Source organism: Ovis aries, chromosome 2 (genome assembly GCF_016772045.2).
Source record: "Ovis aries strain OAR_USU_Benz2616 breed Rambouillet chromosome 2, ARS-UI_Ramb_v3.0, whole genome shotgun sequence".
Lineage (NCBI taxonomy): Eukaryota > Metazoa > Chordata > Mammalia > Artiodactyla > Bovidae > Ovis > Ovis aries.
Window position 1 is genome coordinate 104,081,287 of NC_056055.1, and position 19,198 is coordinate 104,100,484.

Below are 19,198 nucleotides of genomic sequence, written 5' to 3' on the forward strand. Positions count from 1 at the left end.
TTAGTTTTGTTTTCTGGCTAATTATTCTAATGGGGAGATATTTCCACAGAGGGATTAGGATGAAATATTGTTTTTGGATATGTGACACGTTTCCTTGTATTTTAAAAATCTGTTGGGTATTTTAAGGGAAATTTAATCCATCTGATTTTGATCTAAATATAATTAACTCACAATAATGGAGAAATACTTGATATCCAGAGAAATCTATTGATGCTCTTAAAGCTTTTCTCTTGGGAAATAAGAAATCACATTTTCCCAAACTTACAAAGTTGAATTTTTCTACCTTTTTAACAAAGCCTGAGTTTAGCATCAAACCAGGCAGTCCAGATAAGTTATTTTTGTTCTTAATTTTTTGAGTCTTTCTTTTTCCATGCATAGAGCATTTTCTTTGAGGAGGTTTTCTGACAGTTTTATCTGCTATCTTATTTTTTTTTTCAAACAATGATTTTGGACGATTTAAGGTAATAAAGCAATTTTGATGTCTGTGGATGAATGGTGTCGGTATTCAAGATATTTCAGACCTGTCAGAAGCTTGGAAATGCCATTTGAATGTGTATCTTAATTTTAATTTTAAAACACTTTGTCTGAGAACTGGATACTAGCCCTAAGTGCGTATTTTGAATTTAAAGGAGGTTTAGGCCAAGGTACATCCATATTTCCTGCTTTTGAAAGACCTGAAATCCATTAAAAAAAAAAAAAAAAGAGGTCATGGTGTTGCTGTTACTTTTGGGAGTGAAATATGGAAGAGTCTAGTGTCAGAGTGTAGGAGGTCTTTAGTGGTAGCCCAGGGCCTGGTGTTTCAGCCACCTGGCCGCTCTGAGACGCTGCCCCGCTAGCACCTCTGTGCTTGCTCTGGGCTCATCCCCACGTCCAGGGTTGACTTCTCCTGGACCCTAAGGATGGTGGTGTCCCTAGCCCTTCTCTTTCTGGTGTAGGCTTTGCATCTCTGACTTGAGTCTTAGGCGTTTCCCTTCTGCATCAGAAGTCCCTGGCTGGAAGTCTGCGCGGGAGGCCCAGCTATTGCTCCACAGCTCTCTACTGCCCTCTGCTGTCCACAGCAAATGGCAATAAACCCTTCCAGCCCAGCTGCCCAAGGGATCCATCGTTGCCTGGGTCATTGCAGTAGTCTTCTGGCCTCTCTTTCCTTTAGTTCAGCAAGCAAATCATAGCCAGATGAATCTTCCAGAAATGTCATTTCACATGAGAATCAGCTCAGTTGCAATGGTTAAGTTCATAGACGGGAGACAAGCTGCCTGGGTTCAGTTCCAGCTCTGCCATTTATTAACTGTGTGACCTTGGGCAAGTTGTATGATCTTGGGCAAATTAGTTAAACTCTGTATGCCTCAGTTTCTTAACCTGAAAATAGGTTGATAGTATGCTTTTGAGGTAGGTATTGTTACTATGAGGATTAAATGAGAAATGTTTAGAACAGTGACTGGCACGTAGTAAATGCTAAACAAATATTAATTATCCATTCTATCCCCTTCCCCTGCCCCAGGATTTACTGTACTCCAGCAATTTCCACAGTGTGGAACTCCTAACACAGGGTGATATTAGACAGTTCAAAGCTATGGCATAAATGGGACTAAACCACAGAGAGAAAGCTATTCATTTTTTCAATTGTCTTTTAGCTCTTCCGATTATATCAAGGAAAGTACCAGCTTGGTGCTTGAGTGTTGAGTGTTTTTAACCCTTCTCCCTCACTTGTTAAGTCTTTTTAATAGAGTTAGGCCTCCAGCTTAGAGATGGCTTCAGGCTTTGACAATTTAATATACCCATATTTATAGTATTTTCTATTTTTGGCAAAGATGCTAGTTTTCATTGTCTAGTTGTATTATAGTCTCCTTTAGAAATGAATCTAGGTAAAATAATTGAGAATTATGTTAAGCCAATAATACATAAATCATACTATAATTTTAAATATGGCAAAAATCATAAACGTGGTGCTCAGATACCTGAGGTCTGAGGAAGCCCCATGAGAAGGCACAGGCTTCATGCTTCCACGGTTGCTGGGACCCTCTCTGCTCTCCCCGTGGGCCTCTGTTTCGGCCAGCTTGCCCCACCAATTGCTCATTCCTGCCTTGGGTCTCTCCTCAGGACGGCCCTCCAGAGCCCGCTTTTCTGAGGATCATCCATCCTCAGAGGTTAGTTAAACCTAACCTCCTCTGTAAGGCCTCCCCAACACCTTGCTCCCCATTGCTCTGGTCTTTGTCACGTCCACTGCCTGTTCCACTTATTGGGCGGTCATTTTTTGGTGTGTGATGTCTGTGATGTCCATGTTCTCTTTCTGCAATTGGAAGAAGGGGGCTGGGAGCTCCTTCAGGGTGGGGACAGTGTCTTAGTCCCTCCTTTGGGGCCTAATGCGGTGTCTTGGATGAAGTAAATTGTTGCTAAACACTTCACCTGTTCACCTGTTCTGAGTGTATGGTTTGATGACTTTTAATAAATTGATGAAGTCTTGAAACGATCAGTGCAGCTCAACTGAAAACACTTCCCTCACCCTGCAAAGTTCTTTCCTGCTTGTTTGCTGTCAGTCCGTTCTCCTACCCCAGCCCCACACCACAGATAATCTGGTTTCTGTTTCTGCAGTGTTATCTTTTAAAATGTATTTTATAGGCATTGGATTGTGCAACATGTAGTCCTGTCTGTCTGCCTTTTTCCCTTTAGTAACAGTGTTTCCGAGCTTCATCCTCTTGTTGAATTTGTTAGTAATTTGTGCCTTTTCATTGTGTAGTAGTGAAAGGTAGACCACATTTTGTTATCCATTCCTCACCTGGTGGACTTTGGGTAGTTTCCAGTCTTTGTCTATTAAGAATAATTCTCCAGTGAAGGTTCATGCCCAGGTCTTTGTGTGAACGTGTGTTCTCACACGTAGACTTAGGGGTGGACATCATTGGTTCCTTCAGTGAGTATAAACTGAGCTTTGAAAGAAACTGCCAAGGTGTTGACCGTGTTCCATTCCCATCACAGTGTATGAGGTTCCAGTTTCCAGCATCCTTACCAGCACCTGGTGCTAATCTTTTTCCTTTTAGCCTTTCTAGTGGCTGTTGGAAGATGGATCAAGGGTGGCTCTTGGATTGTTGTTTAGTGGAGGCTGAGGGAGGAATGAACTTTTCTAAGAGAAATCAAGATTTCTGGTTTGGCCAAGTTGGCTTTGAGGAGCCCGTTTACCTCTCAGAGGGATTGTTAAGTAGGTAGAGGGGTGTATGAGGCTTCTTGTGTTCATTGCGTCTTCTGTCTTCCTTAAGTGATGAAGCCTGGAATAGTTGATCAGTTTTCTGTGCTCTAGATAGGTGTCTGATGCTCTGGACAAGTCATACAACTTCCTTTGATGTCAGTTTCCTCATCTATAACGTAACATCTCTCTTCCTCCAAAGGCTGGGCGAGGAGTGAATGCATTCAGTTCAGTTCAGTTCAGTTCAGTTCAGTTCAGTCACTCAGGAGTGTCCGACTCTTTGCGACCCCATGAATCGCAGCACACCAGGCCTCCCTGTCCATCAACCCCCAGAGTTCACTCAGACTCATGTCCATCGAGTCCGTGATGCCATCCAGCCATCCCATCATCGGTCGTCCCCTTCTCCTACTGCCCCCAATCCCTCCCAGCATCAGAGTCTTTTCCAATGAGTCAACTCTTCGCATGAGGTGGCCAAAGTACTGGAGTTTCAGCTTCAGCATCATTCCCTCCAAAGAAATCCCAGGGCTGTTCTCCTTCAGAATGGACTGGTTGGATCTCCTTGCAGTCCAAGGGACTCTCAAGAGTCTTCTCGAACACCACAGTTCAAAAGCATCAATTCTTCGGTGCTCAGTTTTCTGCACAGTCCAACTCTCACATCCATACTTGAATGTGAAAGTGCTTATTATCATGATTATTATTACTAATACATGAATTTTATTTCATTTTTGTATCCATTGTGGCTTCTGGCCCGATATTTTGTACATAAGCAGGTGCTCAGTAAATACTGACTTAATGAATGCAGGTAACAACTAGATGTATGATGTTAGAGGAGGGAGAAAGAAGAGAAGTAAGAAAGAAGGAGAAAGAAGGGAGGAGAGAGGAAAGAGAGAGTGGGTATAACTTGGATTGGCTTTAGGAAGGATGACCATCACAATTTCACACTCAAGCTTTGTAGACACGCAATTTATTTTTATATTGTGTACTCCAGGAAGGAACATGGAAAAATTTGGATTTGGGGAGATATTTTTATTTACTTATTTACTTTTTAAAATTAATTTTTTTGGAGTATAGTTGCTTTATAATGCTGTGTTAGTTTCTGCTGTATAGCAAAGTGAATCAGCCATACATATACCTATATGGGGTGATATTTAAATAATATCATCTATCACATAAAGTGTAGTATTTTGTAGGTGTCTTATCTTCATACTAGACTTTCAGCTTCTTGAGGGCTGGGGTGATTTCTGATGAGCTCTGGATCCCCCAGAGCATTAACTTAAGCATAATATGAACACCACAAATGTGTATAAAATGATTTGAGTACAATTTTTAGACCTCTCTCTTCATTCTAACTAGAGTGACATGTATTTGACTTTCAGTTGGTGGATAGAGGACTCTTCAGCAGCTTATTTCTTTCCTATGTCCGTAGGATGTTGTGGGCATGCTTCTCTCATAGCCGACAGATGACCTGGAATTGTAATTACCTGTTTACATATCTTCCCTGTGATGGCAGGGGCTTTGTGTCCTTGCACAAACCTGGCACAAAGTCGTCATTCAGATAATGCTTGAGAGAGTTATTCCTGAGCGTATAACTGTATTCAAGACTTAATGCGTAGCTGGGAAAGAAGATCAGATTCATGCTCTTTGGGGTTTCAGATTATAACTCTAAAGATATAAATCTAGGGAGCAAAAGACAGTAGGTAAATGGTCCAGTAACTCTATTTTCTATCTTGTGGAGGAGGTGGATATAATCTCAATATGTTAGAGAGTAGCTCCCCGTGACTATCTCAGATGACAACATCAGCTCATATTGTAAATATTCTGAGAGGGCTACAACCTTAGACGTCATTGTCAAGTTAGCTCATTAGGGAGTGTTTCCCTGAATTGGCTTAAAGTAAAGGACTGGTGGTAAAGAATCCGCCTGCAACGCAGGAGATGCGGGTTCGATCCCTGGGTTGGCAAGATCCAGTGGAGAAGGAAATGGCAACCCACTCCACTATTCTTGCCTGCAAAATCCCGTGGACAGAGGAGCCTGGTGGACTCTAGACCATAAGGTCTAGAGTCAGCCATGACTAAGCACATATATATACTTACAAAGGAAATTAAACTTTTTTTTTAAGAAAACCTTTTTCTTTTGGCCAAATAAAATCTTGTATGAACTCCAAACATACACATCATAAAAACAGAACTACTCTGGTCAATGCAGGGGTTTTACCCTAGAACCCTGCCTGCTTCTCTTTTCTTTCACCTCTGTGAAGGCCCTGCAGCATCTCCAAGGATCCTTGCAAGGAAGTTTGAAAAACCACAGGTTTAGAGGAAGTCTTGCATTTTGACCCCCTATTTCTTCCGCTGCCCTCAATACACTTTGGCTGTCTGTACAAAGACCAAACTCCTATCTGAAACCACTAACTTGTGGGTTAGATAAAACTTCTGAGAATCAGTGCCTTCTGACTGTACTTTCTCTGTGAGAGTTTGAATCAATAGAAGGTTTTGAGGCCACCAGTGAATCAGATAAACAGTACACACTGGAAAGAAATGTCCCATGTTTATGAATTTGGGGTCTCCTGGTCAGTATCCTGTGTGGGTGCGGGGAGTAGTATCCCACTGAAGTGGGTAGCTGGGAGGGGGAAACACAGAGAGGTGGAGAAAGGCCGAGATTAAAAGGTTGAGTCAGAACATGGGTTCGCACTGAGAAGGTCTTAGTAAGCCCTCTGTCAGTGGACTGCATGGGAAGAGCTAATGTGTAGTATTTCCTTTAATAAAGAGGCTGAAAGGGTTTTTGAGGGTTTACCACGTGGTATAGGTCCCATCACTTCATGGGAAATAGATGGGGAAACAGTGGAAACAGTGTCAGACTTTATTTTTTGGGGCTCCAAAATCACTGCAGATGGTGACTACAGCCATAAAATTAAAAGACACTCACTCCTTGGAAGAAAAGTTTTGACCAACCTAGATAGCATATTCAAAAGCAGAGACATTACTTTGCCGACTAAGGTCCGTCTGGTCAAGGCTATGGTTTTTCCAGTGGTCATGTATGGATGTGAGAGTTGGACTGTGAAGAAGGCTGAGTGCCGAAGAATTGATGCTTTTAAACTGTGGTGCTGGAGAAGACTCTTGAGAGTCCCTTGGACTACAGGGAGATCCAACCAGTCCATTCTGAAGGAGATCAGCCCTGGGGTTTCTTTGGAAGGAATGATGCTAAAGCTGAAGCTCCAGTACTTTGGCCACCTCATGCAAAGAGTTGACTCATTGGAAAAGAGTCTGATTCTGGGAGGGATTGAGGGCAGGAGGAGAAGGGGGCGACTGAGGATGAGATGGCTGGATGGCATCACTGACTTGATGGACATGAGTTTGAGTGAACTCTGGGGGTTGGTGATGGACAGGGAGGCCTGGCGTGCTGTGATTCATGGGGTTGCGAGGAGTCGGACATGACTGAGCGACTGAACTGAACTGAACTGAACTGAACTGTGTTGTGCAACCATCACCACTAATTCCATAGCACGTTCTTCACTCCAAGGGGAAACCTCGTACCCATGAGCAGCCACTCCCTGTTCTTGCTGCCCAGCGCCTGGCAACTGCGAGTTTTGTGTCTGCAGACTTGCCTCCTCTGGACCTTCCATACACATAGAAACATACAGTATGCGGACGCTCGTGTCTGGCTTCTTTTACTTAGCATACATTTTTCAAAGTCCATCCATATTGTAGCATGCATTGCTCTCTCACCCCTTTTCATTGCTGAATAATATTCCACGGTATGGAGAAAACACATTTTGTTTACCTGTTCGACAGTTGACGGACATTTGGATTGCTTTCACTTTTTGGCTATTATGAATAATGCTGTTATGAACATTTGTGTACAGTATTTTTTTTGTGTGTAGAAATATGTTTTTGATCCACAGGGACAATCTCTTGTCTTGTATTGATGGATGTAGTTTATTGGTGTTCAAGGTGAAAATTGATATACTTGGATAAATATCTACCATATTTGTTTCTCTTTTCTATTTGTTGCGTTGTTTTCTATTTCTGTTTTTGTCTTTTGTTTTTTTTCCCTGCCTTTTGTGGTTTTGATTGAGCATTTCGTATGATTCAGTTTTCTTGCCTTTATCAGTATATCAGTTATACAACTAATCCAAATCCAGTTTCAAATAATGTTATGCTCCTTCACGGGTAGCATGAGTGCTTTATAGTAACAAAATAATCCCAGTTAGTCCTTCCTGACTCTTGTATCATTGCTGTCATTCATTTTGGTTTTACGTAACTGTACATCAGCATATATACATATATGTATGTTTTTTTTTTTAGTTGCTAAGTCACGTCCTACTATTTTGCAACCCCATGAACTGTAGCTCTGCCAGGCTTCTTTGTCTATGCGGTTTCCCAGGCAAGAATACTGGAGTGGGTTGTCATTTCCTTCTCCAGGGGATCTTCCCGACCCAGGGATTGAACCTGAGTCTCTTGGTTGCAAGCGGGTTCTTTATTGCTGTCAGGGAAGCTCCCACATGTATGTATATGCATAAGCATATATAACTGAATACACTATTGCTGTCATTTTGAACAACTGTTATCTGTTTGATCAATTAAAAATAAGAACAATGAAAGTTTTTAACTTCATTTATTCCTTTACTGCTTTTCTTTTCTTTCTGAAGACCTGGGTTTCTAATCATGAAAGGTGTTTGGTTTGTCAGATGCTTTTTTTCTGTCTTTTGATGCAAGTGGTGTTTGTTCTTTATTAATATAGTATATTATATTGATTAATTTTTCTGTGTTTAACCAATCTTGCATTCCTGGTCTAATTCCCACTTGGTCAAGGTTTATGATCTTTTTATATGTTGCTACAGTTAGTTTGTTAATATTTTGTTCAGAAATTTTGCAGGGATAATCATAAGGGATATTGGTGTGTGGTTTTCTTACAGTATCTTTGATTTTCTGGCTCGATTTCTATTCTCTATTTCACTTAGTTCCACTCTCAGTTCAGTTCAGTCACTCATGACTGACTCTTTGCAGCCCCATGGACTGCAGCGTGCCAGGCTTCCCTGTCCATCAGCAACTCCATGAGCTTGCTCAAACTCATGTCCATTGAATCGGTGATGCCATCCAACCACACTATCCTTGTCCCCCTCTCCTCCTGCCTTCAGTCTTTCTCACCTTCAGGGTCTTTTCCAATGAGTCAGCACTCGCATGAGGTGGCCAAAGTTGGAGCTTCAGCTTTAGCATTCAGTTCAGTTCAGTTCAGTTCAGGCACTCACTCATGTCCGACTCTTTGTGACCCCATGAATCGCAGCACGCCAGGCCTCCCTGTCCATCACCAACTCCCGGAGTTCACTCAGACTCACGTTCATCGAGTCAGTGATGCCATCCAGCCATCTCATCCTGGGTCGTCCCCTTCTCCTCCTGCCCCCAATCCCTCCCAGCATCAGAGTCTTTTCCAATGAGTCAACTCTTCGCATGAGGTGGCCAAAGTACTGGAGTTTCAGCTTTAGCATAGGTCCTTCCAATTATTCAAATATTCAGGACTTATTTCCTGTAGAATTGACTGGTTGGATCTCCTTGCAGTCCAAGGGACTCTGAAGAGTCTTCTCCAACACCACAGTTCAAAAGAAACAATACTTCAGTGTTCAGCTTTCTTTATGGTCCAGCTCTCACATCCATACATGACTATTGGAAAAACCATAACTTTGACTATAAGGACCCTTGTCAGCAAAGTCATGTATCCGCTTTTTAATAAGCTGTCTAGGTTGTCATAGTTTTTCTTCCAAGGAGCAATCTTCTTTTAATTTCATGGCTGTAGTCACCATCTGCAGTGATTTTGGAGCCCAAGAAAATAAAGTCTGTCACTGTTTCCATTGTTTCTCCATCTATTTGCCATGAAGTGATGGGACCAGATACCATGATCTTAGTTTTTTGAATGTTGAGGGTTAAACCAGCCTTTTCTTTCTCTTTCACTTTCATCAAGAGGCTCTTCAGTTCCTCTTCACTTTCTGCCATAAGGGTGGTGTCATCTGCGTATCTGAGGTTATTGATATTTCTCCCGGCAATCTTGATTCCAGCTTGTGCTTCATCTAGCCCAGAATTTCACATGATGTACTCTGCATAGAAGTTAAATAAAGAAGGTGACAATATACAGCCTTGACATACTCCTTTCCCAATTTGGAACTAGTGTATTATTCCATGTCTGGTTCTAACTGTTGCTTCTTTACCTGCATACAGATTTCTCAGGAAGCAGGTAAGGAGGTCTGGTATTCCCATCTCTTGAAAAATTTTCCACAGTTTGTTGTGATCTACACAGTCAAAGGCTTTAGCATAGTCAATGAAGAAGTAGATGTTTTTCTGGAACTCTCTTGCTTTTTCGATGATCCAGCGGATGTTGGCAATTTGATTTCTGGTTCCTCTGCATTTTCTAAATCCAGCTTGAACATCTGGAAGTTCTTGGTTCATGTACTGTTGAAGCCTAGTTTGGAGAATTTTGAGCATTACTTTGTTAGCGTGTGAGATGAGTGCAATTGTGCAATAGTTTGAACATTCTTTGGCATTGCCTTTCTTTGGAATTGGAATGAAAACTGACCTTTTCCAGTTGTGTGGCCACTGCTGAGTTTTCCAGATTTGCTGGCATATTGAGCACAGCACTTTCACAGCATCATCTTTTAGGATTTGAAATAGCTCAGCCTGAATTCCATCACCTCCACTAGCTTTGTTCATAGTGATGCTTCCCAAGGCCCACTTGACTTCACACTCCAGGATGTCTGGCACTAGGTGAGTGATTCCACCATGTGGTTATCTGTGTCATGAAGATCTTTATTGTATAGTTCTTCTGTGTATCCTTGCCAGCTCTTCTTAATATCTTCTGCTTCTGTTAGGTCCATACCATTTCTGTCCTTTATTGTGCCCATCTTTGCATGAAATGTTCCCTTGGTGTCTCTAATATTCTTGAAGAGATCTCTAGTCTTTCCCATTCTATTGTTTTCCTCTGTTTCTTTGCATTGATCACTTACGAAGAATTCATCATCTCTCCTTGCTATTATTTGGAACTCTTCATTCAAATTGATATATCTTTCCTTTTCTCCTTTGCTTTTCACTTCTCTTCTTTTCTAACCTATTTGTAAGGCCTCCTCAGACAACCACTTTGCCTTTTTGCTTTTTTTTCTTGGGGATGATTTTGATCTCCTATACAGTGTTATGAATGTCTGTCCGTAGTTCTTCAGGCACTCTGTCTATCAGATCTAATCCCTTGAATCTATTTGTCGCTTCCACTGTATAATCATAAGGGATTTGATTTAGGTCATACCTGAATGGCCTAGTGGTTTTCCCTACTTTCTTCAATTTAAGTCTGAATTTTGCAGTAAGGAGTTCATGATCTGAACCACAGTCAGCTCCTGGTCTTGTTTTTGCTGACTGTATAGAGCTTCTCCCTCTTTGGCTGCAAAGAATATAATCAGTCTGATTTTGGTGTTGACCATCTGATGTTCATGTGTAGAGTCGTCTCTTGTGTTGTTGGAAGAGGATGTTTGCTATGACCAGTGTGTTCTCTTGGCAACACTCTGTTAGTCTTTGCCCTGCTTCATTGTGTACGCCAGGGCCAAACTTGCCTGTTCTTCTAGGTATCTCTTGATTTCCTACTTTTTGCAGTGTTGTTCAAATCTTCTATTTTCTTGCTAAACATTCCACTCTAGTCTTTATATTTTTTAATTGGTTATTCAGGAGCATTATTTAATTGTGATATATTTGTGACTTTCCTAATCTTTTTCCCTGTTACTGATTCCTACATTTATTCCATTGTGGTTGAAGATATACTTAGTATGGTTTCAAATCCTTTAAATTTACTGGAGCTTGTTTTATGGCCTAAAATGTTGTCTGTCCTGAAGATGTTCCTTGTGCACCTGAGAAGAATGTGCATCCTGCTGCTGTTGAGGGCAGTGTTCTATAAATGTCTATTAGGCCTAGTTACTTACCAGCGTTGTTCGAATTTCCTATTTTCATGCTAACATCTATCCGGTTATTTTATCCATTATCGAAAGTTGTTTGCTGAAGTCTCTGACCATTATTGAATTGTTTATTTGTTGAATTGTCTATTCCTTCGTTTATTTCATTTTTTGCTTTATGCATTTGAACTTTTCTGTTTTGCATATATATGTTTATAATGGTTGTATCTTCTTGATTAACTGACCCTTTTATCATTAGAAATTGTCCTTATTTTCTTCTAATAATGATTTTTGTCTAAATGTTTATTCTATCTTATAGTAGTAAATCACCCCAGCTTTCTTTCGGTTGCCGTTTGTGTGGTGTAGGTTTTTTTTATTCTTTTCTTTCAACCTATTTGTTTCTTTGGACCTAAAATGTATCTCTTATAGAGAGAATAGAGTTGGATCATTTATTTTTATTCATCCTGCCTATTTATGTCTTTTAATTGGAGCCTTTAGTTTATTTACATTTTATTAAATACTGGTAAGGTTGGATTTACTTTTGCCATTTTGCTATTTTCTATGTATCTGTCTTTTTATGTCTTTGTCCTTTCATTACTGCCTCCTTTTGTTTTACATAAATATTTTTCTGTGGTAACATTTTAATTCTATTGTTGTTTTCTTAGTGATTGCTATGGGAAGTATAGTTAACATCTTAATTTATAGTGATGCCAATTAGGATTAATACCCACCTAACTTCAGTAGTACACGGAAGCTTTTTTCCCTGTATAGCTGTTTGATCTTTCCTTTATTCTCTCGCTGGAAATCTTCATACATTATGTGCCTATCAACATAATTTATAATTATGGTTTATGCTTTTGTCTTTAAAATCAAATAAAAGAAAAAGAGTTACAAACAAAATGTATATTTCTACTGTTTTTAACATTCGCTTCTGTGGGTTTATCTGTGCTTTTTATTTCTTCATGTGGATCTGAGTTACTATCTAGCCTCCTTTCATTGCAGCCTGAAGGAAGATTCCTTTAGTGTTTCTTATAGGGCAGATCTGCTAACAATAAACTCTGTTTTTGTTTATCTGGGGGTGTCTTAATATCTGCTTGAATTCTGAAGGAGAGTTTTGCTGACGGAATTCTTGGTGGGTGAAGTTTTCCTTTCAGGGCTTTGGCGTGTCATACCACCTGCTTCTAGCCTGCATGGTTTTCGCTGATCAGTCAGCTGTTAATCTCTTCCAGCCTTCTTTGTTCAGTAAGTCCCCTGTATATGGACAGATTCCATCCCCAGAGCACATTCATAAGGCCAATTTGTGTGTAAGTCCAACAAAGTTAGCCTCGGTGCCCAACTAACACTATTAGCTGTATAGTACTGTCCTGGGCTGTATAGGTTTATATCCTATAAACCTTGCTCCACTCTCCAAATTATTTTCATTTTTGTTTCCATTGGTATCGGCTGGCACTTCTTAGCAGGACCAGCGGCATCACTGCTGCTTGTACACTTGCTTTTGTACATCCTGGACTTGAAATAAAGATACTCTACTACTTTAGTACAGTAATAGAGTACATTAAAGTGCTTAAAAGCACAACCGCTTGTAGAAGATGCATGCATGTAACAATGTATGCCAGACATGTGAACTAACATGTAATTGGACATGCAAACACACGTTCACATCTTTGAAACTTTGCATCTTGAAGGTTCACATGTAGGGGACTTACTGTACCTGAAGAGTCAGTTCTTGCTTCTTTCAAGATTTTCTCTTTGTCTTTGGTTTCAACACTTTGATTAGAAATTGCAAACCCACTGTCACACTGCCCATCAGTGCTTATTTGAAAGGGTAATATGGAACATTTTGGTTACTGCTTTAGTTTGTCCCTCAAGGTATCTCTGTAGCATTTCTCTCATCCCTCAACCATATGATTTAGTAGGATGTTGTTTTGTTTTTCATTACTATATTTCATAGTTTTCTAGAACTTCAGAGTGATGTTTATATGATTGATCCCCATAATTCATTCACAATAGATTTGTTGAGCTCCTGCATATGAAAGAATCCTTGCAAGACTTTCCGGTTTCTTAGGTAAGTGACAAATGGTCCTCTCTATGGGGATGACACGTCTGGTTGGTAGAGGACACATACTCACCCAATTATTAGACATTTAGAATGAAGGTATACTGAATATAAACAGGGTGTTTGGGAGCACAGAGGGGGAAATCACTGATTTTTATATTTGATAGAAAAGCAAACGAAGTATTATATGGATTAAGCAGTTGAAAACCCTGAGGTTACGTAAGTTAGAAGGACTGAGCCAAAGACTAGAGGCTACTGTTCTGGGTTCTTTCTATGAAACCACGTCTAGAGTATGCTGTCTTTTCAAACATCAGAGGTAAAAGTGATTTCTTAAATGAGATATGATTCTGTAGACCGTGATGCTCTTGGTGCTGGAATTTGGACACCATACCCACAGTTTCCTGTTTTCAAATGTATTACTAGATCCACAAAGGACAGGTATGTGTGTGAAACACAGACGGGCTGTTTCACTTCAAAAGCTGTGCATGCTGCAAATAAAAATAAACAGCATTTATTTATACTTATTAGATGGGATGAATTTAATAAACAAGTGGCTACATTGATACTTGAAGTTCAGAGTATCAAGAGATGCTTAATTTTACTGTCCACTCTTTTTTCCCCCTTTTAATTGATATTTGTGTTTTGAAAAGAAATTTTTCTGCCTTTCATGTCCAGTAACATTTTGAATGGGTACAGTTTATATTAGAGTTTCCTTGAACACAGGAATTGCTGATCAATGAGAACTCGGTTCTTTTCCTTCAGGATAAAGCATGACTTATTTGGGCATACAGTTTTAATTTTAATCTGCATGCCTCCTTCTCTATTCTCCCATGATTCTTTGCAGCAGGGCAAGGGAAAGCAAGCCTTATAAAAAGAAATACAGTATGTGGTGCTTATTAAAGTTACATACATCTCTTCTCACAGGAGAATTTTGATTTACTGCAGGTTGTGCGTATGGCGCATATGGACATTTCTAGGGAACAGATTCCTTATCGCTGAACAGTGAATGGCTTCTAGTACTCCATTATTGCTCCGGGAACATGTTAGTAATGATGAAAGGTAGGATACCATGAAATCTGTAAGGTGATTTGGCAGAAGTCGATGCTGTTGGTGCCAGGATTGGGGTACCGTGCCACAGTTTTCCTGTTTTCAGATGTATTAATTGATCCGCAAAGGACATCTTTTGGAGACAAGAATTCAGACAGGCTGGCACAGGCTGGACCTCCGCCAAGACTGCTCGGAAGGTTGCCATACTGGGAGCAAAAGAGTGAGAGAGAGAAAGAGAGAGAGAGAGGGAAGGGAGAGAGAGAGAGGCAGAGGGAGAGCTGAGGAAAGAAAAAAAGGCAAGACTTGGCACAGCTCAGTCAAATCAGCTTCTTTTGTCTGCTTTCTCCGCTTGAGCTTCAGGAAAGAAAACCGTCCTGGGGTACAGAAAACTCAGAACTTTTTTGGTTTTCAAACTTAGAAGGCTTTTTAAGTCTCTTGGGCTATCTGAAAGTGTTGGTACATACAATGACGTTTAGGCACCAGTATTAAGGGAAATAAAAGCCTTTTTCAAAATGAAGCTTCCACAGTGTCCATGCATTTGGGAAATACTGTATTTGATTTTTTTTTTTTGGCATGTATGATTATCCTATGAGAGACAGGATTGACAGTGTAGAAGATGGCAAGGCAAAAATCTAATTAGAGAGACTATTAATTTTCTACAAAATAAACTTTGTTCATCAATACAAACCTGCTTTCAAATCAAATCAGACCTCCTTCGGAATGTGTTCAGAACGTAAGTTTTTAGATTTTATCTTATTTTATTTTTTCCCATTTGTAGACATTCACTTGTCAAGGAGTCTTTCTAAGATTTTATGCAACCCAGCCAGGAAGTCAGAGTAGAAGTTGTTTTATCCATGTGTTTAAGAAAACGTTTTCTTAAAGCAACAGCTTTTATTTCTGCTGCTTCATGCTGTCCTAAACTACATCCCCCAGCAATGAGTGACAACACTGAAGACCAGAAAGGCAAGCTGAAGACACCAGACTTCGCTTGAAGGGCAAACAAGAAATGTGAGCTTGGTCATTATTTTTGTGTGTGTCTTTGGTCTGAACCAGTTTTTGGAGGTGGGTGGGGAGGTGGGTGGGGAGGTGTCTGTGTCTAAAAGATGTGTGTGATTAGGGAATTCTCATTGTGAGAAGGAAATGATAAAAGGTAATTTTTATGATGTTGGCAGAAATGGCTGGGAATGGCAGAGAATAGGCAATTTAAATCTTTTGGATAAGAAGTAGTGAGCTGTGCTTGAGATACTTGGAGAAAAATTCTATTGTGTTTAGTTGATTAGATTGTATAATTAAACGATGACTATAGCCTGCCTCTCTCAAAATGTTTTTAAGTGGAAGGAAAATCTAGAAAGTTCATCGATTTCCTTTCCAATACTACCTGGTGTTCTACTTAGATATATATATATATATGCTTTATATCTAATTTCTTAACAATAAATACTTCCTATTAGGCCTGGATATGGTTGGATTGTGACAGTTCTGCTCTTAAAAATCAGCATTATTATAGGAGAGATGCCCTGTAAGGCACGTATTTTTGTCGACCACCCTCATTGTCAGTGAGTATTCGATTTCTAAAGAAGAGAGTTTGAGTGGTAGAATTAGGTTCTGACTTCCTGCAATAATATATTTTCTTTTACATTTTGTGTACTAAAAGAATACAGGAAATTCATGTATGTTCACAAAAGTAGTAATCATTTTGGGCAGGATAAGAGATTGCTCCACGAGCTATGCTTTTGTTTTGAGTTTGTCATCATGGATCTGTGAATCCTTTGACAAAAAAAAAAAAATTTCCTTTTTGTTTGTAGCTTGATATTATTGTGCACCTTAGATAATCAGTTGTTTTGAATGGTTTTTATGGTATTATCATGACACACCAGCAGTTGTGAGGATGACATGTAGGACACAAGTACAATTTAAAAATATGTGAAATCTAATACAGGTGTTTGGCATAGTCCAGCTTAAATAGTTCCCTCAACTTTTTTTTTTTTTTTTCACTCATCAACAGTTTGATCTTCATTTTATTGAAATCACTCAATGTTCATGTGGGTTGCCAAAATGACAACCTTTGTTTTCTAAGCTTCTTTATACACCACCTCGCTGACGCTCTAAAATGGACGCCAAGACATAAAAGACATGCTGATGGGCACTGGAAGGGATGTTTGCCTGGCTCCCGTCTTCCCTTTTGAACTGATCACAGGATCATTCATGCCTACACTAAAAACCAACCATATAGGAAACAAAAGGAAAGTTCAGTAAATAAGTTTAAATTAGAGCTACATTTTAATACTGTCCGACCGTCTTATTACCGACTTATATTTACTTTCATTTACTTCTTAAACGTTTGACATAGACCTCTTGTCATTTAGATTTGCTAGGTGTATAACTTCTTTTATTTATTGAAGACTTTTATTCTTTTATTTATTGCCCTTTAAGGTAGAATAATTATTTGCTAGGTTATTTCATAACTTCTTTGCGGCGAACTCAGTAAGAACAAACTTACATCCAGACTGTTTTATCCAGCTATTTTCTAACAGGATAATAAAAAAATAAGTGAATTGAAAAACAAAGATATCAGAACATACCTTAAAAATAATGAATTTTTCGATAGTGGTAAAGTTACATGTTATAGTGTTTATTAGAGTTAAGATTTGATAATAAACATAAGCTATTATAGCTAATAAAGTTTTTTACTAGTATATTCTCTCTGGCCTACTTGTTACATATCTTGAAAAAATTTCTGTATTAAGTTGTTCCTTCTCACTGGGATATAATAGAGACATTTTATACAACCTTTTTTTTTTTTTTCAAAGATGTGTTTAAGAAGTGTTGGTTACATTGTCAAATACATTCATTTAGGTTTAACGTAGTGCGTTCTTCTTTTCTTTCAGACCTTTTATTTTACAAACACATTGGCATTTAGTTTATAAATTTCCACAGTAGTGTTAATATGTCAAATCTTAAAGTGTGTAAATACAAGCGATATGATTGTAAATGAACTTTATCTCAGCATTTATTCATTGTAGTTTGTATTGTGTCATATTTTGAAGTAGATTTATTAAGGCAGAAATAGATTAATATTTAACTGCTTCTTGATGCCTGTTATTAAGTCCCATTTAGATATACCTGACTTTATAACATTTTATAATTATTTGCTCATTTATTCATTTATTGAATAAATGTTTATTGAGTACCCGCTCTAGTATGCTAATATCTTATTGATTTGGGGTAACAGGGAAGGAAGCCACATACATGACTGGAAGAGGGAAAAGATTTAAAAGAGAACTACAGGATTCTGAAGAGAAAGGAGCACTGCTGTAATGAGATTTATTTCAATAGGTTAAAGTTTTGTTAACTTTTGTTGTATAGTATTTGCATAGTTGCATTTGTTTCAAAACAATCAGGAGCTTAGTGATAGGTCGTATGGATAGCTTTGAGAATTTTGTTTGACCATTATTTAGGTTTCTACATCTTATTGACCGAAAGTCTTCAGCTGCTCAAGTCTTCTGCTGGACATCTAAAATAAGCAATTCAAATATTAAGAGGCGGAAATTAAATAGGGAGGATGGAACTACCACTCACATGCTAGGATCTTATGTATGTCCAAGCAGGTGTCACTGAGGCTTCAAAGATGTGGCTGCAATGTAAAAACCGGTGGCTTCTTTATGAGGGAATATTTTTCCTTTCCTTTGTTTTCTTTTGTGAGAAAGAGGAAGAGGAGGAGGCCAAGCCCACATCCCTAAGCCAGCCTTGTCCTTAGGAAATAAACGTGCTAGAGGGCGGTGTACTTTAAATGGACCAATCAGTTCGAGTTCTGCGTTCTCTCGTGTTTCCTTTTGTTTCCGTGTTTTCCTTAGCTTTGTTCACCAACATAAAGACTCTTGGGCGTAATACATCTCTTGACTCTAGACATAGAGGAGCGTTTAACTTAGTGGCTTAACTTTCTGCCATGCAGTTGGTTTCTAATATAAAGAGAACCTGGACTAGGTTCATTTTCTGAAAGGAGATAAAAGTCACAGGACCCAGGGAGCTGAGCTTGGAGGCATTTGGGGCGGCAGTGGACTCTGTCCGGGCTGGTAGCCGATGGAATGGAGACGAGAAATGTTTCAGCTGCAGGCGTGCGCCACTGGGGTCTTCGAGTGAATATTCTCAAAGGTGCTCTGCGCCAGGCACCATGTCCAATGTAGGGGATACAGAGATAGAATTTCTGCCCAGAAGGGATTCAGGGTCTAGCTGTGGGGAAAAGGAGGATCAGAATAACTGGCAATTGTACAGGTCATCACAGTTTACCAAAGGCTGTCACCCATTGCCTCTAATTCCAGTGGCAACGCCTGGCACAGGAGCTGGTTCATAATGGCCACCCAATAAGGATTCCTTGAAGGAACAAACCAAGTTGTGAACCAGTTAATTATCTTCTTCAGTCTTATTTGATTAAGATAGTTTTTCTCCCTCATGGTTGCTTTTTCTTCTGAGCCTTTGTTGCTAGTTATGGGTTTAGAGAGGGTGACGTGTAGGGCCACATTCTTTGGGAACCCATTAAAACCCCCGAGTTTGCCATCGCAGACAACCCAGAACAAGGATTTGATCGATTTCACAGTGGCCCTCACCAGCCCTTCCCTCCAGCTGGCCCTCCATCGTCTCATTCTGTCACTCCTGGTCTCCCCGAGGGAGAAGCCAATGGCACCCCACTCCACTCCAGTCCTCTTTTGCCTGGAAAACCCCATGGACGGAGGAGCCTGGTGGGCTGCAGTCCATGGGGTCACTAAGAGTCGGACACGACTGAGCGACTTCCCTTTCACTTTTCACTTCGTGCACTGGAGAAGGAAATGGCAACCCACTCCAGTGTTCTTGCCTGGAGAATCCGAGGGGTGGGGGACCCTGGTGGGCTGCTGTCTATGGGGTCGCACAGAGTCGGACACAACTGAAGCGACTTAGCCGCAGCAGTCTCCCCGAAGGATCCCATAACTGTACCTTAGGCCTTGGTGGTGTGGCCTCAGCATGGAGGAGACG

The 19,198-nt window shown here is 40.0% G+C and overlaps 1 protein-coding gene across 5 annotated transcripts in view; it reads left to right on the top strand.

Annotated features, from left to right (window-relative positions):
- MSRA (methionine sulfoxide reductase A) overlaps positions 1-19,198 on the top strand; it is a 373,287-nt gene that overhangs the window by 34,414 nt on the left and 319,675 nt on the right. Inside the window, exon 1 of one of the 5 annotated variants that reach the window (XM_012128787.3) lies at positions 14,490-14,924. The exons of the other annotated variants lie outside the window; for them this stretch is intronic. Coding sequence (XP_011984177.2) covers positions 14,912-14,924 — 13 coding nt within the window. The 5' untranslated portion in view covers positions 14,490-14,911. Of the gene's footprint in view, positions 1-14,489; positions 14,925-19,198 lie in introns of those variants that run through there. 5 annotated transcript variants of the gene reach the window in all.